This window comes from Ptychodera flava, chromosome 16 (assembly GCF_041260155.1).
Source record: "Ptychodera flava strain L36383 chromosome 16, AS_Pfla_20210202, whole genome shotgun sequence".
Lineage (NCBI taxonomy): Eukaryota > Metazoa > Hemichordata > Enteropneusta > Ptychoderidae > Ptychodera > Ptychodera flava.
In genome coordinates, this window is record NC_091943.1 from 30,353,867 (window position 1) to 30,378,851 (window position 24,985).

Here is a 24,985-nt window from a genome sequence, read left to right on the forward strand (position 1 = left end):
GCAATTCACACACTTTTACATACAAACACAGCACCTGTATGACCTTGCAGACTTTCTTCTATCAGGCTATGAGACACGCAACAAGGACTACTTGAAAGAGAAAATGATTTGACATTCTATAATTCATGAAAGTATAAGTAATAAACTATTTTCCATATGTATACCTACTCCAACAATACTTTGGAATACATTTACAAGAGATTAGACTGTCAATATACAGAGTCTCTGATATTGTTTTATCAATCTGTGTGAATGCTGAATGTGATGGGGCTCACTCGGTCAAGTCTTGAAGGCATGAGGTCAATGTGCTGAGAGCAATAGGGGAATAATCACTTGTGCCGACACTCCCTGAGAACGTTGCACCTGTTATAGCAATGCTACAAGGGACAAACGTCTTCCAAGCTTATCACTATGACCATACCAAGAGGAAAACCAACAATTATCCAAAATAAACACAATTTTTAACCTCTTCAAGGAATTCCATTAAAAAGCCTTCCCCTAACAGCCAGCATATGCTGCTAGTACCATCAATCTGGCTTTTGCCCCGGTATCTGGCTGGTATCACAGCTGCAACGACACTTGTGTACATCACTTCAAAATATAAGTACCCTATCTCCTCATTTTTATTTAAAACATACTCAGTCAATAATATCATATGATGAATAATACAGATGACTGTCCAGGCAACCATGAATTACACAATCAAATTATATGTCTTTGTTCGTATATTTGACGTCATACCTATTGATTTCCTGGGCAAACCGCTTTGATGGCAATAAAATTACTGTATTTCATTGATCTCATGTTTTATTGAATGAATTACAGTGTTTGTAAAATGTCTCTTCTCTGGTTTCGGCTCCTTTTGTAGTCAAATGCGTGACTGATTGAAGTCATTGTTGTCTTCAAGAAAGTCATTTATCATGAGAGTAAAACCATAGGATAAGATGTCAATAATTTTATGGCCATCATAGCATCTCTTGTACAAAGGTCTATGGCAGTTTTTCCCTAGCTATTGAGAATGTGTTTTACACTTTGCAAAAAAACTGACAAAAATAATATACTTACATATTAAGCTTATTCATCTACAGTAGACTTTAAATAGTTATGCATACAGATCTATAGAAGTGATAGACACACAGGAGACCACATAATTTATTTATTCACCCATCAATCCATCTATTCATTCATTCATTTCACCATTTATATTCATTTTGTTCATTGATTTTCATTTAATCGTTTTACTCAACCATGAATTCATTCATTCATTCATTCATTCATCCTTCACTCAATCATTCATTTAATCCTTTACTTTGTCTATTTCATGCTATCATTTATTTATTTATTTATTTATTTATTTAGCTATTTATTTATTTGGCTATTTATTTCATAATTTGTTTGTTTCAGACATTAGAAATCAATAACAACAATATCATATCCACTCTTTGGATATTGAAATACTTTTCCCTATTCTAATATTTGATTTCACTGTTTGCGTCACTTTTTTTCCCTAGGCCTGTTCTGTCAGTTTCTGATTTGAAACAATATTAACACTCCATTACAAACTATAATTTTTGGAAACTTTTCCATTACTTCTTAGTTCTATTCTGTTTCACAAACTGTATTTCTTATACTCACAAAATAATGTGGAAATGCCAAACATTCAAGTTGACGACTCACAATGTATTTGTGCAATGCCAAATACCTATGTTGAAAACTGAATTCTGGTCCAGACGAGAATTCATTTGTCTACAATGACAAATTGTTATTGTAGACTAACCGCATACAAAATGTGAAAATTCCCTTGTGATCATTAAAAAAGCTTCTATATTTTTCAATATATTTTGAATTCTGTAGATTCAACCTCTCAACCAATTGATATGCAAATGATTATGTACATTTATGTAAATTGGCTGATACTCTGAATTTTTCAGGGAAAACACTGACAATGTATGAATACATTGTGTTTTAATACATGGTTAGTACTGTCAACATCAACATATTTATGGAACAAAAAAATACTTCTTTTAAGATCATTAAGATAAATTAAAAGTTTACAAAACTTTTGTAATATTATTGTAATAATTTTTGTAATATTATGTCACACCAACATCACTGGAGATCGCAATCTACATTATTCACACTAATAAAAAAGCTGAACAGTGTCTCTGTAGATTGACTAAAGTTAACTGCACTGCTATGTAAATGCATCGTTCAAAGGGCTCAATTCTACGTAGTATGTAGAATTGAGCCCTTTGAACGATGCATTTACATACATGTAGTAGTGCAGTTAACAGTATTACATACATCCATGCAAGTCATTGGCAATCAACTTTTTAACAAGACCAATAAAAATGTTGTATCAAAATGGATATAATTTTGGAGCTGGCATGCAATGCATAGTTGACAACACATCCAATTAACTTTTATACCATCTTTGTTTTCAAAAAGTCAATGTTTTGACATGCCCATCTGTGCAAAGAATTATACTGAGCACTCCCTCTGCTCTCTGTACATCTGTGTATGCTGCTTTGCACAGTGTACAATATTAGTCTGGTTAATAAAGTGATATGAAATTCAGGTCAAGCTGATGCCATATGGCTGACAAAACTTAGCGCCAAGCTGTGATGTTTCCTCTGGGCAGTGCACACTGAACAAAACATGAATAGATATGAGTCTTGGTATCCCATGGCACTCAAAACAGTTTGAAGAATAATGTGATCTGAAATGATGTTCTTGCCTTGCTGCTAAAACATCCCCATTTTGAAAATAAGAGATCCAATAAGGTCACTGATTGGCTGCTAACTATACCTGCCTCCATTTTGAAGATGTGTCATCCAATAAGATTGCAAAATGGTTGTACACACTGAACAAACACTTATGCCAATGATGAGACTTGAGGGAAACCTATCTCCAAAAGGCAAGGCTTTCTTCCTCCACAGTTCTTCCATATCTACATACCATCATGCCCCATGGAAATTCTAGACAATCCCTTGACAGACAAAAGCTTCAAAATTACAGATTCTTCATACTCTTGTTTTCAAATACTAACCAACCAACATATTATCATAACTCAACAGGTTTCACTTAATGTCCACATTTCTCTCTCAACTTAGTTTATAGTCTGCAACACTAATTTAAGTTTCTCTTAAAATTTATGTTTATTAACATCTATATCATAATAATATGTGTTTTCATTTTCATTTACCCACTGCCAGTAAAACAATATAAACAGTAAAGCCATCTGAAACCCTATGAAAATTATAAAATAAAACAAGTCGTTCATTCTCCAGAACAAGTTCATTATGCTAGCTATTTTGTTTCAGGAGAGGTTTCATTAAAATTTATTCCACTCTCGTTAAATGCCAATATGACTTCCTTCAATTTTATTGACGTGAAAATATTTGAAAAATAAAAAAGTGGGTTAAATATTAATTACACTGCAACTGTATACTCCTGTCCTTAACCCTTTGAGCGCCACAGTCAATTTTTGTCACCTTCACAAATTGTACCCCAGACAATTTTTTTTTTCAGATTTTTTCCAAAGTTTTGATCAAAAACTGAAGCCACTATACAATGATATCCAGTCAGTGCAACTATTAAAAAAATTACAAAAAACCTTCATAAAAATTGGTAACATTTTTAACTAAAATTTTGGCGGGAAAAATTACAGCACTCAAAGGGTTAATTAATATAATATACTACAGTTTACTTTTAAAAGTAATGGAAAATATCAGACACAAAATCTGAATGCGAGTGATCTACAGTTGCACGTACTACTAAATATATCCTTTTCGTTTAATCTGTGTAGTGTGAATTCATACCGTTTGCACAAAAAGCTATTTTTGGAAACAGCATACTATAGCATAGTGAGTGCAATGCTAATTTAAACTGTCTGGTACAATATTATCCTTCTATATTATAAAGGGCAAATATTTTCCCAAGATACAGCATGGATATTCTCTGTTTTCTCTTGTTTCTCGAAATATTCGATTTTTGCACAAGGTGTTCAGAATCCTCTTACATGTAATTATTCCCCCTTTTTTATATATTCTATATTTTGTAACATTTAACAATCTCTTTTATCTTTTGTAGGGCTTCACCAAAATTAGTCCAGCTTGGCGGCTTGCTACATGATTCGCTCTACTTTAAGAAGAATACCAACGTGTCTGTGAATTTGATGAATGATGTTCGTCAAAGGCCAAAGGGAGAGTTATATCTCTGTCTATTGGAACTGTGATGTTGACATTTTGTATCGTGCCAAATGTTTACACTCACTCAGTCACTGTAAAGTGTAACCTTACTCCTCAGACTGCGAACGACATCCGGGTTGTATGTGGACGTGCAGGGCACTGCCAGTGTACGCGTGTTGAAAATGAAATGGGCTCTGTGTTTTGTGCGATTTGAGTGGAAACGTGCACAGGATTGACAGTGGCGGACAGAACTGCAACTGCCGTATTGACCCGTGTAAATACTGTGAAAACAACATGTCTATTAAATCTTATATCTCGACTTCGAAAGAGTTGTCGTGTGGTATAGCACCGTGGTCGAAAAGACTTGTGTTGAGACCCACAACCCGAACTCTATTATATTGCATGCAGTATACTACTGCTGGCGTGCTCCAGCAGTAGTACGCGACAAGTATCGGGGCTCGGGGACCGGCCGTTGCAGCCATTGAATATAATGTTTACTCATAATGTTGATACGCAAACAATATATGGTAACTTCAACGACCGACAGACAATATATCCAGTGGCATTCAGATGACCCATTGTCTATGCGTGTTGTGGTAAATAGAAGACGAGCACTGACTGTTGACTGTTAGATCGTCCAGCAACACTCGTACTTGCATACCCATCAAATACTGTTTAAAGAAGTCCGCCTCACCTGCTATTCGAACGTTTGGCATGTCGTCGTCTTGATTTACCGGGTGAAATTCCTGTTTCGAACTCATCTTTTGCAATTCCATCCAACCTGCACGTCACTTCACTTCAGCGTCGCTGTCACTCGGTTGGCCTGATTCAAAACGTAACAGTGTCTGTGAACACTGAAAGCCGCTGGCACTCTGTATAGTTTACGTTCAGTTCAGCTGCGCACACAACATTAATCACCATTCCTCCCAGCAAAGAGCTATGTCATCTCCGAATCTCGGTAAAATTCCGTCCTTCTTATTCAGAGTGCAATGTTAAGTGATCTGCTCGATACAAAGTAGATGGCTAGACCAAGTAGATTGGCTAGAGTGTCGGAGTGTTCAAAAACACAAGCAACAACGGGGAAATATTTGTCGGTGTGCAGACAACAATTGGAAGAGCGCCGATGCAGAAGTGTTCAGTGAAAGTGTAAAGGTCGATACGGCAGAGATTTGAGTTATGCAACGCCCTCTACACTCGTCTTTGGCCATCGCTCCATCATTTTGATTTTCTCGTAGTGTTTACATGTAAACAATTGTGCGTTTGTTTCTGTTCGCGGTTCTTGCTAGCAGAATACGTCCGGACTCTTCAATTTCGTTAATTTGCCCTTTTTCCAGCAACAGTGTTCTGCTATGATGCACCTTTTGTATCAATACACACAACAACCTTTATATCATCAAAGTTGATCAAATAAGCTTACATCTGGGACTAAATCATATGGCTGTAGGTATGACTTGTCAGGAGCCAACTTGAGTACGCCAGTCAGGTTTGGTCTCCACGCCAACACTACCTTGTCAATCGACTTGAAAGGGCTCAGTGTAAATTTGTAAAATAAGCTTTATTTGTGTGGCAGAGTCGGCATAGTATACTCATCAAATAACTACAAGTCATTTTTTTTGTACATTTTTTCAAACTTCAGCTGGATGCGTAGATATTTTTAGGTATGACTCTCTTTTAAACATGCATGTTTTCTTTTTAAAATTGTCCTGAAATTTTAGAGAATATAATGTTTTGATGTTAGGGACTGGTCAGTTTCTTCGGCCTGGGGGGGGGGCGGTGGATTCATGGGGGGTCACCCTGTTTTTGACTTTGGTGATAGGGGGGTCACCATGTTTTTGAAATGCCCAATAGGGGGGGAGGGGTCAGTGAATTTCGACACAGGCTCATCATTGCCTAAAATGCATCGTGTCAGCCACAAATTTCATCATTCAGTTGCATTTTTCGGCGCGCCCTTCGGGCGCGCAACTTTAATAATCAGACATATTTTCAGCACGCCCAACTTTAACATATCAGGCATACATATATCAGAGATATCTGTATGTTCAATATTTTTCGGCGTGCTCTTCGAGCACATTACTTTAATATATCAGACATTTTTCAGCACGCCCTTCCTGTGCAAGACTTTAATATACAAGAAATATATATCAGAGGTATCTGAGGATGTTTCATATTTTTCTCCTCGCCCTTCGGGCACCATACTTTAATAAATCAGAGATATATGCCAGAGATATCTTGATGTTTGCTAAGTGAAAGTGTACCGTTATGAAATCTGCATTTCATATGAAAAGCATGACAAATTCCTGATACTTTTCTGTTCTCTGTATGAGAATTCAGTATGAGAAAGCAACATGCACAAATATTTCACAATATATATTTGATAAAGTGACTTATTTTAGAGATAGAAAAATGACAAGATATCTTTCGTTGTCATTGATGCGACTGTTTTCCTTTGTGTCTCAGGTTTTCTGTAGAATGATGCTTTTTTATGACCAAAATAACAGTTAAAAAGGCAGTTTTTGTCATTATTAGCTGTGCTTTTATGGTTTCAATGTTACAAGAAAAGGTCATCTCAGACACTGTACACATAAGATCTAGCTAAAATTCCTCTCTTTGGCTCCTGAGGAGATTTAATTGGATGGCTGGCAAGTCTTAACACCCATCAAAATTTTTGATTTACTGCTTTTTCCTCTTTGATATTAATGATTGACATCCATTTCTGTTCAGGACATCTGGTTAAGCAAAGAAAATGTGAAATACATTCACAACTCATTCAAAATGTACTGTATTCAAACTTCAAGATTGACACTTTGAAGTTCCTATATCTTACAACTGACATGTCAACAATTTCATTAAAACACAGAATGACTGTTAAAATATAAATGTATGTAAAATATAAAACATATGTATTAATATTATATATATATATATATATATATATATATATATATATATATATATATATATATATATATATATATATATATTATGTCCACCTTTTGTTTTACAGTTCTCGCGTGCGGGGGGTCACCCTGTTTTCGAAATTTGGGATGGGGGGTCACCTTGTTTTCAAAATTTGGAATAGGGGGGTCAGCCACTTTTTGACGTCGGCAAAAAATAATCCACCGCCCCCCCCCCCAGGCCGAAGAAACTGACCAGTCCCTTACTATCTGTTCTTTACGCCCTGTACGGCATTTCAAACCCAAAATATGTGCACTCGTTTGCATTCCTACAACGATCTATGGCATTTCTTAGTACAATTTTTAACGCCTGAGATTTGATATTTTTTATTGTAGCTATGGTAAATTCCGCGGATTCTTAAGCTTATTTAATATGTTATTCGTCTTAATTTTGTAAATATTTTTCTCGGTTTTTGTCACTTGTTTATTTTTCTGGTTGTATGTGTTGTTCTGTATTTCTTAATTTTGCTGGAACTGCAATTTAGCGCAAGCTCGTTGTTCCTAGTCAAATAAATAAATTAAAGTGCCAAAAGTGGACATGTGAGCTTCGCCAGTGTGACGACAGGATGGCTAGACGTTGATCTAACAGTAACTCGAAGTTTTACCCGGGGTTATGGGTTGGACACAGTGCTGAGAAAACCGCCCATTTTGTTCCATGTGTCATGAAGATTTTTTAATTGACGAAATTGTGTAATTTCACTCGTGTAAATTGTCATTATTTTCGGGAGCAAAAGATGCCAAGATAATACCTATAAACTCCAGCAATGTTTACTTCCAACAAAACGCCACTTGTCTACAACACTATATGCTTTGAACTCCTTATAAAAGGCAAGAAATGTCCGACCTGATTCATGTCACGTCGATGCCATCCTGCCTAAGGATATCTTCCCAGTGTTGGTTGGTGTCGTGTCGACAGGAATGTCCAACGGCCTTCTATACGCTGCACAATATTATGAATCAAGACATATTCGTCTCTCTCGGCTTTCTATACGCTTTATGGCCGAATTAAAGATGTGCCCCCCCCCGGGGGGGGGGCACTCTGAACACGAGACATCGGTTGAATGTTGATGTTATTGCAGAGTTGACTAATAGGTTATAGCAACAAGAAAGTGATGTATCTTCAATGAACTAGAGACCACAGGTTGAAATGTACCGCAAATTTTGTTAAACTTTTGTCCATCGACAGAACACAACTGCAGTGTTCTGATATTGAAAACGGACCGCCCTGAATCGGGATTGTAAATTTGTACCTATTTCTTCGATCTTTCCCAATCGCGGTGACGAAATTGTGAAAATAATGCAAATAAATTATTTGTCACAGAATCGAATGAGACGATGCATCAAGAACATGCAAATTACGACTGTCCCTAAAAATTATCGCCTCGGATTACAATATCTATATCATCTTTTTTAATTTCATTTGACTATAATTTAATTATATGTGAAATGGTAAAAAATTGGGATGAGAGGAATTCAATTTCCGTGATGGACAGGGAAGTGTAGGTATATTTGGAAAAGTATGACACTTGACAGCAACATTTCATCACGTCCTTCATGTATGTATGTATGTATGTATGTATGTATGTATGTATGTATGTATGTATGTATGTATGTATGTATGTATGTATGTATGTATGTATGTATGTATGTATGTATGTATGTACGTACGTATGTATGTATGTATGTATGTATGTATGTATGTATGTATGTATGTATGTATGTATGTATGTATGTATGTGTGTGTGTATGTATGTATGCATGAATGAATGTATGTGTGTGTGCGTGTGTTTTACGAACGTATGCATAGTACGTCACTTTCGTTCATATGTGTATGAATCTAGTATATGTATGTATGATCGTAAATGAGTTGATGAGTTATTGTATAATTGGGAACAGCCGCCTTTGGTTGGGCATCGCGCAAGGCTACAATTATTGCAGCTACATCCACAACAGTGTGAGCCAAGATGGTTTTACTGTAAGTTGTACTATTTTCAAAATCAAAGGTTAGCTTTAAGTGGGAACGGCTGAAGCATTCGTACCTATGAGAAATTTAAAGTGTTCGCGCATGTATACCGGTACTTTGCGCTGAACTAGCTTGGATCGATCGTGCGCGATAGGTTCGTAGGAAAAGGTACTTTGCTCGTAAATTGTATTATTTTTGGTATGAACATCAAAAACAACTATTTCGTCATACAGTGAAGCCGCGCCTGTCTATATTCGTTGGAACACCGGTCTTCAATAAAAGGTTGAACGACCGATGTGGGCTTATTTTAAATGCATAGAACTTCGAGGTCGATGAGCTGCTTCTCTGTGTTTAGTGGAAATCAAGATATCTTCCATCCCACCCTTGTCAGGTATTCTCTGAATATTACAAAATGATTTTACTGTCCATGATTATGCCAATAATTGCACATGCAATCTGAATAAGTAAATTTACATAAACTAATTCTTTGTCCGAAAGTATTAAGTCATTCAAGTAATGCAAAGAGATGCAGCTCGTTGGCACTTGGTGAACATGTAGCTTGCTGTGCCATACACGGGCAGGTAGTATCATAAAAGCGTACTGAATCATTCATTCGGGAAGTAAGATCGCAAAAAGTTATCAAAATGTCGAAGTTTACTGTTTAGATCTACCACAAATTGTTATGTTTACGTCACTGTATACTTGAACGAAAAGTCGTCCTCTATGCACGAACAGCGTCGACCAAACGTCATAAGTAAATTCACTGAATAGGCTATCACTTTAATAGGAATAGCATTTTGTTATTTCTTGATCATGAAGTTACCTTAACGTACAGCTGTAAATTTAGGAATGCTACATTTGACAGTATGCAGTTTACTGTAAAAGTTTACGACTGTTCTTCCATAAAACAGGAGGACAGCGCTGCAGCGGAAACTTACATTTCGCTCAACGGAAAACTTATAACACCGCCCGTCATTTCAGAGTCTTGACTTCAGGCTAAATTTCATATATATCTATGAATTGTTCTTTCACATGGATTCTGTATCGGCTCTGATCTTTGTATTACCATGGAGCTAGAAACGGAGCTCCATGGTATTGCTAATGGAATTTCCACGCGGTTGATGGCATGGTGTCAATTCTCCAGAGATGTACATGTGGATGCACACTGTGATATCTTTCGCGTTGCGCAATATTGTATCGACGCACCTGAAAAAGTGATATACCCGATAAGATAATCTACGAAATAAAAGCAGCGGCGGCTCTCCCAAATGTGTCGTACGACCACAGGGTATTGCAAACAATATTCATATAGAAGTTACGATCAATAAATGGCATATATTTCCCCTTCCTCAGTACCTCGATGACAAGCCTTACCTATGTCGTGTGTGTACTTACCCTCTCTATTAGATTTCTGAATATTTGAGTGGGTTTAAGGTGATGGTTTGTGCTCTATTTTCATGTGAAACGCGTGAGTGGGGTGAACGCTATACAGGGGAGTGTCTGCCGGAATAATAAACTAACTACTATATGCAGACTCAAAGGTAAACCGTACGTTTAAAAACCTCTGGCCTGGGCTGCCAAATTCCGAATAGGTTTGTATGAAATAGGAGAGACACAAGAGAAACTATTAAATATTATTTTATAAGTACAGTCCCTCTATCCACCAAGTCTACCTCGCTATCTTTGTGTAATATTAAAAAAAAAATAGTCAATATATGTTAACTACCCTCCCTAATCCATTTCATTAATTTGTTCTACAGATCACAAACGTGGAGGCTTATCGTCCTAATCAAAATAACTCGTTAGCAGCTCATGAGGTAGAATACACTACGGAGATAGCGAGAATAAGGTGAAAGGCCCACACACTACACAGGTAAGGCTTGCACAATAATACATGGCATTTATCGCGACTTCTTGACGAATATTGTTTGCAACACCCTGTGGTACGACGGGCTTTAAGGTCGGTGTGAAGCACGATTCAACATTTCGCCCTGACCTGGAGGCGACAACGAAAGCCTCGGAAAAACGTTTACAGGGAATTGCGGAATGACTTCGAAAATATATCGCTTGGATGGAACCGATGCTGTGAGGGCGTAATATGACTGTGCAGTTCCTGTTTCATCAATTTGTTTTCTATTCCTCACAGGAGCGATTATATCGGGGAGTTGCTCGGCTCAAAGGCTATTTTTGGGATTTTACTTCCCTGTTTGTTTTTTTCATATGGTGATCTGTCTGAGATCCACGCACGCCAGGACATCACTTCACTCAGGACACGTTGACATTGAAGGCTGTAGGGGAAATGACCATATCAGAAGATGTTATTCTCGAACACAACAGACGATTTAGAAACGTTGCAAACAAATACTTAAAACTAAGTAACAAAATTTGAAAACATTATTTCTGTTATCGGGCAAATATGAATATAGTTCCAGTCAGTGACACGACGGCGTTCATCTCTCTCTCTCTCTCTCTCTCTCTCTCTCTCTCTCTCTCTCTCTCTCTCTCTCTCTCTCTCTCTCTCTCTGAAAAGTACAAGCCTCAATTCTTCACCGTTCGACACCATTAGTTTGCATCTCATATGTTAAAGAATGATGAATATTGATTGCTCGGATAATGTGAATGACGAAGTACTGGTTAGATCATCTGTAGACAATCTAACAAGTAGCTTCTGACCTATAATAAACCGCTAGGGCAAAAGAAAAGATTTATGTTTGGTCTATGACATTTGATGCGTTGATGCGATTTTCCTCTTTTCCCCTAACCACTTGAGTATGAGTATACTACTGAAAGATTTTTTGAAAGCTACATTCTTTCCTCTCTATGTTAATATATAATATTTTTGATATTTATATAACATTGAGGAGTGTGAACATTACAATGAAGGCAGCTTCCCACACCCAGTCTATTAAAAGAGGACGTTGTGAATCGTTCAGTCGTTCGTTTTTGGAATAGTGTTTATAGTACGGATATTGTCGAACTCACCTTTTACGGAAAAAAGAGATACAAGGCGCAGTTCTAAAATGGATGTAGGGTGATGACTATAGCTTTTTATCACCACGTACTAGAGATCGCACCGTAAAAACTCTCTTTTCAATGAAGAAAATCATTTAAAAGTCATTGAAAGTGCTCCTTTGAAACTACCATTTAACAAATCAAAGCCTTGTTTCCAATGAAATGGGGATAAAGTGATGAGAGTGGCCGTGTCATGAAATGAGACAATTAGCTACTGAGGACAGTTTCTTGAAACTGTAGTAGCGCCCTCGTACGATGGCTGTTCGCCATTGTTTGAAGACAAAACCGACAATATAACCAGTTCTTTGCAACGCAGCTATCTTATGGACATTTCCATGCCAAGAGGCACTCTAGCCTTGACAAGACCATTCTTTGATGAAGAATAATTCAATAACAACTAGCGTCTATAAACAGAAACATGAAATGCCGTCTTCCCAAGGTATGACGATGCATGATAAGGTTGGATTGGAGCTTGCACTTTGCTCTGCACAGGTAGTGTTGAGTTATCGCACACCGAGGAAAACCAATCGGATATTTTTGTCAGAGTTTATATTATTGAATGTATGAACGAAATTTCTCGTCACTTGCAAAGCTCAGCCTGTTTAATGATAATATGGAGCACATCGCTATTTTGAATCAATGACACCATATTCTGAGACTGAGTCGTGTGACCAAGTCAGTATTAACTTATCGTTCCCGGTCAGATTTGAGCGATAGAGCTTTCCTCCAAAGTCTTTCCCCCTTCAAAAGCGCTTTGAGACAAATAGTCCCGTGACAATTCAACCCAGCGCGGTCGAGCACATGGCTCTGATTTCGTCCGCCACCTGTAGTGTCAACAAAATATTGATTCCTGAACGAAAGGTTATCGGCGTTTGGCAAGCTGATGCATGAATCGTTCAAACAAAACAGCGTGGTTCACGAATAATTTAAAACCAAAAGGCATTATTTATGGCAGAGTCACCATCCCATGGTTTGTCCGCTGAGATAATTTGTTAACTGAATTTGTTTACCGTAAGTTTACTGTAAGACGGCCAGTGATAATTCAAGTAGCGAGGAACACATGGTGCATGAGCAGAAAGGTTGCGCCTGTGCAGAAGACTGGCTATAAACTGTGTCGTCCCGACTGCAACACCGAGCAGTGACACCGAGGCAGGCCTGTACAAATTAAAACAGGTATGTTCAAGATTTATAGTAAGGGACAATTCTGTGGCAATGGATGAGGGGATAATTTTAAAAAATCCGTCCATTTGAAGGTTTTTAATTGCTGCGCAGTGGTGTTTACATACATACGTATACAAACATATACGTATAGTACATACGTATAGTACATAAGTACATACATATACATACATACATACATACATACATACATACATACATACATACATACATACATACATACATACATACATACATAAGGGACCGTTCAGCTTTTACGGCCGGGGGGGGGGGCGGCAAAATCTTGTCGCCATTGTTCAAAAAGATATACACCGGCACACCCCCTGCATTTTTCGTGAAAAAAAGATGACCCCCCCCCCTTTGTCAGACGAAAAAAATAACCAAAACCCATATGTCAAATTTACGCGCACGGTTTGGATTTTAACTCCGGTACGCGGCGCACTTTATTCGTGCAGCAGAGATGCCAGTGCACAAACTTCCCAGCCACATCTATGCAAACGTCTGTTATTTAGGACAACTGTAAGGTAATTTTTAGCTTCATTTCCATAGACAACTTATGTCCATGGACATTGTATAAAGTAAACTTTATTGGAGTGGTTCGCCAAAGGCAGCTCTCCGGTTAAGAGGGTCATGGGCCATTACGTAAAGTCAATTTATTGTAGTGGGTCGCCAAAGGCAGCTCCGCGTTAAGAGGGTCATGGGCCATTACGTAAAGTCAATTTATTGTAGTGGGCCACCGAAGGCGGTCCGCCGGTAAAGAGGGTCTATCATGGTCATGGCATAAATTGAACTTTATTGTTGGTATTATGTTTTTGAAAATGTGGTGACCCCCCTTTACTACCAGTGAAAAAGCAATGACCCCCCTTCGCGGATTCCAAAATTACGATGACCGCCCCCCGGATTTTGCCGCCCCGGCCGTAAAAACGGCTACATTCACAAGCACCTCTCAGTGGAGGGACGGGTGGGAGAATCCAAGAAAAGTTTTCTGAGTTTTTCTTATGTCCCCTCATACACTCCTGCCAGAAAATCCCAAGACGGTTTGACCGGTTGACCTCGCTGTTAATTTTATGCAGGAAATTACAATAACAATGCTTGGTCGAATGACGCAGTGCCTTGAGGGTGAGATCGCCAGTGGTATAGGGGAGGAGTACCTTCCCGATGGCGATAAGTGGTGCGGATTACCGTCGCCTAGGTGACTGGCGTTGCAAATACCTGCACTGAACCCACGCGTGGACTGAACCATTTGGTTTTTTTGAGGGTGTTGGTGGTACTTTGACAATAAAATTAAAGATGCACAGATATATTGACTTTATTGTCTTGTTTATGAGCGCCAGTATTTCCAACAGCATGAATTACGTGCATTTGCCCTAGAAGAAATAAATAATTTCGAATAAAACATCGCGAATGTAACCACATCCTTAAGCTCGACGTACACTTAAGTGCCCCAAAGAACCATGAAATCACCTGACTTTCGATTGAAGAGATGAGTTTTGCCAAACCGCGTATACAGAAAAGTGGCAGATGACTTTATTTTTAGAATCATAGACACTATAGCGAGATGTAAAAAATGTGAAAGAGGCTCCCCACCTAACTATCCTAAATGTTTTGTGTCGAGTTTGTGTTTGATTCGTTTCAAAAATGTGTTCCTGCATTCTTATCCGATTGTGTGTGTTAATAAAAATGTTTGTTTCGCTTTGGATATTTGTAGAGAAGTTTGGATTAGTATGTACGGTAATGTTTTGTTTGTGTGGGGAAAGCTTATGGCGAGACGAAGCCGGACCTATGTTGTTACAAAAGTTGATAGAGTCGCCCTTTGACGCTTGCGTTGTGGTTTCTCATCAGTCGCGGTGTAGATTCTTTCCTTAGTTTGTGTTTGTGAAAATTTATTTTAATGCATTTTAGTGGTCTTGCTTTTCGATTAGCGAGGCAAGTATATTAATTCATGGACAGTGGAGGGTCTTTCCCCCCCCCCCCCCCTCCACTGTCTATGATTAATTTTTGGTCACGTTGTGAGTCCGTTTGGTGGTTCGGTTTGTTTGTTCTATGTTTCTTTACTTCGGTAAATTTTGTTTTGACTGGTGTGTCTTTTAGATTTTTGCGGAGGTTAGTGAATTTTAGGCAATAAGTACCACTGGGGGTACGGATTTTATGTTTATTGGATCAAGATACTCACAAGTATCCTGGTTGATGTGCTTGTTCTCGTACATTTTGATTCATAGTTCGTTTACTTTGTTTACTGTTTGTTCTGGCTTGTTGTGTATAATACTGAGTGTTGCGTAATTGCCTTTCGCATTCGAGTACGTAATCGTTTGTGTTGACAATGACGAAAACCCGACCCTTGTCGAGGTTTTTTCCCCCCAAAATTTGTCTAATGTTTGCAAGCTGGTTTATCGCGATTCTTTTAGCACGCGACACGTTTTGTTTCCTTGTATGAAAGGGTATCTCTAGAAGTGCGAGTTTAGCAGCTTCAGATAGCTTTCAAGTTTTTGGTTTTTGTTGTTTGTGGAGCCCAATTTGACTTTTCTTTGAATTTGTGTTGTTGCGATTGTTTGTGTCTCACGATGTAGCGTAGTCACATTTTACGACTTTATTTGTTGAAATCCTGAGGTGGTTTTATTCTGTTTGGTTTTGTTGGCGTGCGAATTAATTTTAAGCCGGCCTTTGCCTAGTACTATTTCCCGGAGTTTCATAGTTTGAGCGATGATAGGTTGTTGTTGAATTTCATGTTGTTGTCGGCTTTTCTTTGGAAATAGCTGATTTATTTCCACGGCCATTTTTTCTGTTACGTTATTTTTATGTGTACGATTTTTGTTTTTTCTTTTAAGTGTTTGTGTGTTCTATCTCATTTTATGTTTTTTTTGGAAGTTCTCTTTTTGGAGTATTTGGTGGCCCTGAAAAGGGCCGCTTGGTATGGGTTTTTGTTAGCGCTTGGCGCGTTTGTTTTGGCGATGAGCCTAGCTTTTTTATGCTTCTTTTCGCCGATTCGATGTGCTTGGTGAGTAGGTGTTTGCCGCCTTCTTGTCACTGTGTGTGCGTACATGGACAGTCTGCATAGCCCTTGAATGTGGTCTCGATTTTGATCAAACTTACAATTTAGGAGTATATATCAAAACTGATAAATGATTTATGTTTTCACATGGGTTCACAAAAAGTTTCGCCCCGGTGTTCATTTTTGAAACAAGGACTTCAAACGCACGATGGTACAAACAACACCACAAGTGAAACGTACACATAGAAATACACGCGTTCCTACGTTGTGCCCACCCGGGCCACGCGATTAAAATATGACTGATACTGCTGGATAGTGTTAATTGGGTCGGTAAACAGTCAATTAATAGTTTAATTGACTACCTGGGTGATTGGCAGGTCGTGTCCAACGACGCATATGCAAAGCAGGCCAAAAGACAAAAGCCCCCAAAGTTATTGACAGCTGGCCAGGGGTCACCATGAATACGTAATGACGCTTCACTACGCAGAAACTGCGTAGTCAAGCCCTTCTTAACCGGTCAAACCCTCTTGGCATTTTCCCTCATACTCAAAACGCGTTCAAATGCCCCTTATGACCTTCTATGATTTTGAAATCCTTCTAAAAATAAAATTGGTCTGATATTGGAATGGACAGATTTTTTCGGTGTGAGTGTGTGTTCCAGGAAGGAGGGCGCTGTTTTGACGTATTTTCTCTCAGACGAAAACTTCATCTTGTGAAGCAGAAATACAGTGATCACTTAAGAAAAGGTTTGGAAACAAGGTGACTTCACTCACCAGTGGGAAAAACTGAGCATGATGAACATATTCGTATAACAGGGACATTAGCTGTAACTTTTAGTCAATTTTTCAATACTTTTTGTTCTGTGTATCAACTGAAGTACGACTTCCCACAGCAAGCTAGTATAACAAAATTGTGTTTGGCAAAATACTCTGTATGTGTGTAAAGACCGTAATCATTGTTATTGATGACAAATGAATTCTAGTCAGGGCTTGGATTAAATTCTAAACAATATCAATGCTGACAGTACACATATAGCTATGTTGATAAGCTACAAACTGGACTTGTCATCACGCCTCAGGGAGTAGAACAAGAAAGTGTAGTAAATACAGAAAACAAAACCACCAAAACGTAAACCAAAAGTTACAGCTATAAATGGAGTAAAGCCATTCATGGGTCAGGTAAATGACCTATTGTCACCCATAAATCTCAGTTGTTACTGAAAGGCCAGTCAAAGAGTGTACGTTGTTCCATTTTTGTGTCCTATAAGTAAAGTAACTCAATGTGACTTCCACTGTTCCAGAGCCAATGTATGGAAAAGGGGTCTCAGAGTTGTTATCAGTGCATATCAACAGCTGCCATTTAGTCCTATAACTTTAACCTCAAACTTTTGGTTTCCTATCTCTGCTAGATAATGCTGTCAAAGTTGTGGATGGGCTGTTTCATAAATCCTAAATATTGTGCATTGGAACAAGTGCATGGCTTACTGTAATCTTCGTGCTGCTTCATATGCTCTATAAAACATGTAAAAACAAAATTAATGTTTCTGTTGACACATAGAACAAAGATGTGATCTGGGTTAATGCACATAGGCGTGAGAAAGTACTTGTAAGTTTGTGCATGTGTTTTTAACAATAAATACACAACAGAGGATGTGTTTTTCCATACAATATTCTTTTTGTGACTTTTTATTTGAGAGACAACCCAACACATATTTCATATCAATCAGAGACCCCTTTAAGTCCCCAAATCCCTTCAAATGCCCCAACATAGCCTTGATATTTTCAAATCCCCATCAATTCTCCCGTGAATGTATTCTAAGACGATGACCTTTATGTGTCATAAGGTCATGAAATATATGTTCGTACGAATATACATACATACATACATACATACATACATACATACATACATACATACATACATACATACATACGTACGTAAGTACGTTCATACACACACGCGCGCGCGCGCGCTCATACATACATACATACATATTACTCAGACTTGTGCAAATTCATATATTGACACTGCTTGGAAGTGTCATAATTGACAAATATTGTACGAAATATCATAAAATATAAAGTTCAACACAAACCTTCGTTGGTTGTGTAATTATCTTACACATTATACAAAGGAACTTTTTCACACCTGTAAAGGTTAGGACAGGTCAAATGAAACTGCTCCATCCTATTTGCGTCAAGAGAATGTTGTTTTTTTTAGTATAGACATTGTGCCCAAGATCACAGTGACCCTCCCATACCGCCTTGAAATGTACACTTACAGCGTACACAACATAATTTGCGGTTTCTCCAGCAGAGACATGAAACCCAAGGTGGGTGTTTTGCCAAACTGATTAGTACTTGTTTTTTCTCCGGTCCCGTAAAAGAAAGAAAAATATCATTGAAGCGTTTGCTATAGGGAAATCAAGGCTATTTCAGCACGTTACCGTGCCAAACCTAGAAACCTTACATCTAGTTGTTCTGGCTTTGCCATACTTGCAGAAACACAACATTTACAAGAGTGATAAATGGCAGATGAAGGCCTATATCGTGTCCTCTGTCTCTATCATTAAAAATGTACCAGATAAATGTTAATCTATAAAATATGCCTTTTCCGGCAACTTAAGTTCATAAGATCATTATCGTTGTCGAACGAATGATGAGCATTGAGGTAGACTTTGGCCCATTCATCCCGGATTGGCGACTACTTTTTAAACTATTGATGTGGAATTTGGTTATACTGAGAGGATTTACAAGACCATTTTCCAAAGGGAAAATACACCATCGTAATCTTCAACAATACTCTGCTATGGGCAGATTTTCTACATATCATAGTCTAACTATGAGTTAGGAATGGATAAAACCACCTCGTCGATTATTAATAATGGTTCATAACGAGAGGAATACATTAAATGTGTATAACGCAGCTAGTTTGTTGGTTGAAATGTGCAGAGCTAAATATCAGTCCACGAGTTGGACTAGAAACAGAGTTGCAGTAGCGCCCTCTTTGCACGGGTCGATGAAAGATCGTTCGACTAGACAATACTGGAATATTAACAGAAGTAAAACGTGGCTTTCGACCTGTAACTCGTCTCCAGGTGAATACACAACGCACACAGTGTTCATCTTAGATGAGCAAGCGGCACATCGCAGTGATTTTATCCAACATGACTTCGCATTGTCTCACTGATGTTTTTTTTTAAATCCCGTACTAAGGTATGTACTGCCAAGCCAGTGTCACCCTTTGTACAAGCTTATATAACCGTATAGTAGTTTGTGAAAGCGTCTAAGAGAATGTTCAAAGATACAGGTAAACTGATGAACATGTGACTCTTGCACAGTTCATCATTTCATTAACATTTTTATTACATGTACCTGCCTGCCGAAAGAAAAACCCAGTACAACAAAATGGCAACGCATAAGGATTTTACATAGACAAATTAAGGGGAACGCGCTTCGAAATTAAATGACTTAAACTTTTTGCTCAAACTTTTCTCATCGAAACTTTAACCAAATTAAGAATAAAACTCAGGATTTTACTTGCCAAATTAGGTAAAATTTGGTAATATTTACCGATATTTGAAATTCAGGATGGTCGGCATCCCTGAGTGAACACTATGAGGAAAATTAATTTTTCGATTTTCACAAAACCGAGCTGGTGAAAACTCTACTTACTCAAAGGGCTCCAAAAATTAGCACCAAAAAGTGCGTAGACTAGAAAGGAATTGTAAAAAATTGAGAATCCGAATCTGTCTCCGAGGAATATTCTATCGTAAGATCAAGACCTCATTAGGGCGGCATACTATGTTACTGCAGAAATTACTTACATGTAATGGTATAATAACCGTACACTCACGCACACAGATACGACCAAGCGCACTTTCGACGAGCGTCGCAATTTATCAACCACAAAATGATTATGAGCGGTGAATGCAAACCATGCAATGAAGGGATCTTCTAGTCTCGCAAGCTGAAGTCACCGGGTAATTGCCTCAATTTTGGGGAAACTTTACAGGAAAACGCCTAAGAAGTCTTGATGGCGATTTGCGGTAATTACATGTAATCTAATACGGTAACGATAAAATTTAGGGAGTCAAAATCGGTCGCAGTTATTAATAATAGAAAAATTACATTCATTTTTCAACGAATTCGCTGAAAGACGTAAACCTGGATGTCTGAACAATTGGTAAAATAAGTAACTTTATTTTGTTCAAGAGGAACTACAAGGCATACAGTTCAACATAACAGTATCATAAGTCGTTTTATTATCAAAGCGTCACTGAAAGAGGATGAAAAAGCCCATTGATTATCGGGTGATGAACGTCGATATTTGGATTCAAAAGACTGGGCGAAAAAGTTAGGAAATATCAATTAGCAAAGATACAGTAGAGTATCTGACCGGCCATGGATAGATTGACTGAAGTGCCGACCATATAGCACAGCGCGCGAAATGGCTGTATTCCGTTCAGGTAACATACTGTGTGCAGAAGACGAGATACTGCGAAAATGCGAAAATGCCAGATAGCGATGGTGGCGCTAGGATTGGTCACTAACAGCATGGCACCAAGGGCAAGGAATGCCGGGATATTCTCAAGATCATTCAAGTGACATCTGTTTGGGAAAAAAGAAAAGTCATAAAGTCAAAATTACAGTTAGCTTGTGAAAAGAAAAGAATATATTATTTGTGTCATGAGGGCGCTATACAGAGTCGAAATGAAGAGCGACATGACTCGAAGCTCACCGCGCCGCGTTGGTACTAACGTAGACTCATAGCGCCCCTGCCCCTCCAGTGGTAGACTCCAATTTGATTGAGATCATACGTATAGCGATGGTGGCGTTTCCAAGTTTGCTTGTGACATTTCCGTATATTTCCATGTTTGCTTGTTAGGTGCTGCTTTCTTTCTGTTGCTGTCACTCCACTACTAAGCTTATAAGCTTTAGGAGAACGAGAACAGCAAACAAGTAAAAGTGGAAAAGTCGCCACCTCTACATTTGACTTTAATCCGGTTGCATAGACCCTGGAAAAAGGTATCTATGGTAATAATGTTATCAGTAATCAATCGATAAAGTTAATATTTTTTACATAAACAGCTGAAAGTATCTTGAGCTGTGTAAATCCGACAATGTGCCTTATCATATAGGCCTACCCATGCCCATATTGCTTCATCCAAGTGACGTTCACCGTAAAATATCAGCTGTGATATTTCACGGTAAACGTCGAGATATGCACGATAAACGTCATCGGTTTTGGCGTTTTCCTGAACTACATTAGCAGTTTGTTGATAAATAAAGTAAACAAACAAAATGGCTACCGCTCTCCGCCTGCGAAGCGATGTTGCCGGCGTAAAAAAATGAGGGGCTTCGAGGAACACGGGTATTTCTGGTTGCCAAATGCGGAAATAATATGTTGAGTCTTGTACTGTTTTCCCATGGGTTTCCTGTTAAAGTTCTTGTATTTTTGGCCAAGCTCTAGCAAACATTCTGCATTTCGCACGGCGCCGGCACTGTGCACGGTCTACCCCCGAACACAGGCGGCCCAAACACTATTAATAAGCTTATTATTGAGTTTTTCTCAGTTTTTTTCCTATCAGTTCTTCTCCTTTTCTTCATGCTCTGACTGATCGCAGTAAAAAAAAATAAATGACTTTATAGCCTAACCTAGCCTCTTGACTCTTTATTTATTTTACACCCCATTACAAGGACGTTTATCTCTCATATACACACATCTTGTAATTAATTAGTCAACATGACTAATTATGCTAATCCGTGGACTTAGCAGGGATTTTATGGGTTAGTCAACATCGCCAAAGATAGGAAAGGTTACTGAAACATCTCTATCTTTACTTCGTCATATACTTAAGGAATGAAGCCTGTTAACATAAATATTCCGATATTTATGCGCAAGGCGTAATAAAGTAGAGCCTCAAAATTTAAGGTTTTCCGTACTATAAGTAAAATTATGGGCATGGGTATATGATAAATCGGTTATTACCCAATATCATCTGATCCTTGTGTCGTATCATGCTGATACGACACAAGGAACAAGACGATATTGGGTAATAACCTCTAAATATCCCATGGTGATATGTTACATGTATAAGATTTTAGTCACATTGCTTTTTCAGAGAACAGTTTACTAGACTAAATTCACCAAGTGAATGTTGAAAAAGAGAAAAAAATATATTCCATCAAATACCTTCGAACTCTCTCGACGTTTTCACTGACCGCCGGGGCATCGTGTTTTTTTGACCCTGGATTATCCTCTGGATTTGCGAAGACCTGTCAATAAAATCAATTTGCTCTGTCAGATTTGAATGCAATACAGTGGAATATTTCCTTGCCCGGTGTGACACTGGGTGAGCCAATATCCAAACTTGAAGTCCAACCTGCTTAAAAGGGGCGAAACGTCTTCGTATTGGATAATAGTATTTAATGACAGATAACTTGTCTGGTTGGTCCTTGAAAAGTTGAACAACAACAACAACAACAACAACAACAACAACAACAACAAGAAGAAGAAGAAGAAGAGGATGACCCCAAATTCCCTGTGCTGAAACGTGTGTAGGTAGACTGTTCCCAAGAGGACTCGGTGTCCAAAACTGGTCTTTAATCGTACTGCAACTATTTACAATGGACGATCCGAGCGGCTGTGCTCTTACCCTGGCCCATTCTATAGGTTTGATACCTGACTACATCTTTGACTACATAAGCTCGCTTCGTTCAAGTGATAAATTTTACCCAAGACAGCTTAGTTGGAAATGATCTCTTCTTACATAAATCCTTCCAAACTCGAACAGAGAAACCAGAATCGGCCGAAGCATTGCTACACTGTTCAACTAATATTTTTAATATAAAAATTATACACGTTTCACGCAGAGTGGATTAAATCTGCAATTATGTTAACTGAAGATCTAAACAAAGAAAGCAATTAGATGCTGAAAGTAAACGAGCTTTTTCTGTTGAAAAACGCGATAAGACCATCGTGTAACCTTTTAAGCGAGACACCTCTCTCTATCATAATTTCACGATTAATAAGAACATGTTTAACTTTTTACAAGGCCCTTTATACAGATTTGGTTGAACACAAAGTAGAGAAATCCTATGTTGAGACAATGTGGACCAAGGAAAATAATCCGCAAAATGTGAAATGGAACTATATTTGTGAAACAATGTGCTACAAATAACCCTAAAAACGAAAGCTTTGTAATTTAATTTTTAATTTCTTCATTACATCCTACCTTGCGATGCCAAGTGTTTTAAATGGAAGCTACGCCCTTCAAACTTATGTAGTGTTTGTCATGTTGCAGAAGATTTTGGAAACAAATTAAGACTTCTCTGCCTAGGCTTGTGGGTAAGACTGCAAACGTTGGTTTTGTGAATCACGGAGTTCTTTGTTTACAAACTATTTCTGTCGACCTGCAACTTTCAATCGATCAGCGTGTGATCAGTGCCATCGATGAAGCATTTATGGAAAGGAATTCCATCATGGTCATTATGTTACGAGAAGTGTGTCAATGGTTTCCTACATCCCCATGATAAGGATCTCACGTGGCAATACTTGCAATTTGTCATAGACATGACATAACACCACCGCTGAATGTGACCGTTGATACCCAGTATCTATACCCTGTTACATAACAAGGGAAGCTAACAAAATCGATCAGACAACACAAACACCGAAAGAGGCGTTGTCTCACAATTTTTTTTAAACAAGAGACATTCCTCCACTTTGATCTGGTATGCGATCGTTAATGACGACTAGAAATCACAAAGTTTCCTCAAGATGCATGACAGAGCGAGGCGGAAACCAAAGGTTCAATGACTTGAAAGGTTATGTAGATTGTGAAGCCCTATACATGTTTAACGTCAATATGATCTATTCTTTATATACGGACATAGAAACGTTCGACTTGTCAGAAATGATGGGCTTTCATCTGAAAGTATACAACCCTGAACCTTAGACTTAATAAAGGTGTTTGCACATTCATCAAAATTTGTCAGACCCAACGCCACACGATCAAGGTGATATGCCGGATGCCGTTATCTTACCATGGTTTTGAATCGTTGCCTCGCTGTCAGGGGTCCCATTGCCAGCATCTTTACAACGCATACAGTGCCCCAGGTGACAAAGGACCGGACAGCTTCGTTTTCAAGGAGCGACATCTTTACGGTGCAAACTTAGAGTTTGTTCAGGCGTGCTTCAGTCGCGAGCGGACTTAGATATTACATGTATTTGCTGTTGTCACCCATCGCGCATGCCCAATAAGCATATCATGGGTCGTGCTGGTTGGACTGACTTGACAAACAGAACGAAACTGATAGCATTACTCACACGGCGTTCAAAAAATGGTTAGGGAGAGGGGGAGCTGGAGGAATTGCGATTGAAATCTTATTTTTTTAGATCCCCTCTCAACACCCTAAGCATTTTCAAGCCCCCCTGTCTATATGATCAACAATTTTCAAGTCCCCCCATTATCATATAGCCGCATATTTATTGGGAATGATGCACGCAGAGTAAAAATAAACATGTATTGTAAAAATAAACATGTATTGCGTACTTCTGCACGCAAATGTTCGACACTACATCTTTTCAGCAGGTTGTAGAGCCATACATGTATTCCTATGGCAAGTTCTTAAATTGATTCATTTTTAAATGCATCAGCAGACTTTTTGGATTTATCAGTCTAAGCCGACTTGAG

The 24,985-nt window shown here is 38.4% G+C and overlaps 2 protein-coding genes across 2 annotated transcripts in view; both read right to left on the bottom strand.

Moving 5' to 3' along the window:
* Positions 1–5,326, bottom strand: part of LOC139114538 (band 7 protein AGAP004871-like) — a 114,092-nt gene extending 108,766 nt beyond the window's left edge. Inside the window, exon 1 of the mRNA XM_070676325.1 lies at positions 4,885–5,326. Within this exon, the coding sequence (XP_070532426.1) occupies positions 4,885–4,966 (82 nt within the window). The 5' untranslated portion in view covers positions 4,967–5,326. The remainder of the gene's footprint in view (positions 1–4,884) is intronic.
* Positions 5,327–20,468: 15,142 nt separating this feature from the next.
* Positions 20,469–24,556, bottom strand: LOC139114560 (microsomal glutathione S-transferase 1-like). The gene is made up of 3 exons (XM_070676358.1): positions 24,336–24,556; positions 22,483–22,565; positions 20,469–20,897 (listed from the first exon to the last, which is right to left on the bottom strand). The coding sequence occupies exons 1-3, from the start codon at positions 24,447–24,449 to the stop codon at positions 20,654–20,656; spliced, it is 441 nt and encodes a 146-aa protein (XP_070532459.1). The 5' UTR covers positions 24,450–24,556; the 3' UTR covers positions 20,469–20,653.
* Positions 24,557–24,985: the final 429 nt, after the last annotated feature.

Bases quoted from the DNA above. Each gene is read 5' to 3' on its own strand.
- LOC139114560 (XM_070676358.1), bottom strand. From the start codon at position 24,449: ATGTCGCTCCTTGAAAACGAAGCTGTCCGGTCCTTTGTCACCTGGGGC. The intron at 22,566-24,335 runs GTAAGATAACGG...TTTTATTGACAG, and splicing joins GGCAACGATTCAAAACCATG to GTCTTCGCAAATCCAGAGGA. The intron at 20,898-22,482 runs GTATTTGATGGA...TTTCCCAAACAG, and splicing joins AACGTCGAGAGAGTTCGAAG to ATGTCACTTGAATGATCTTG.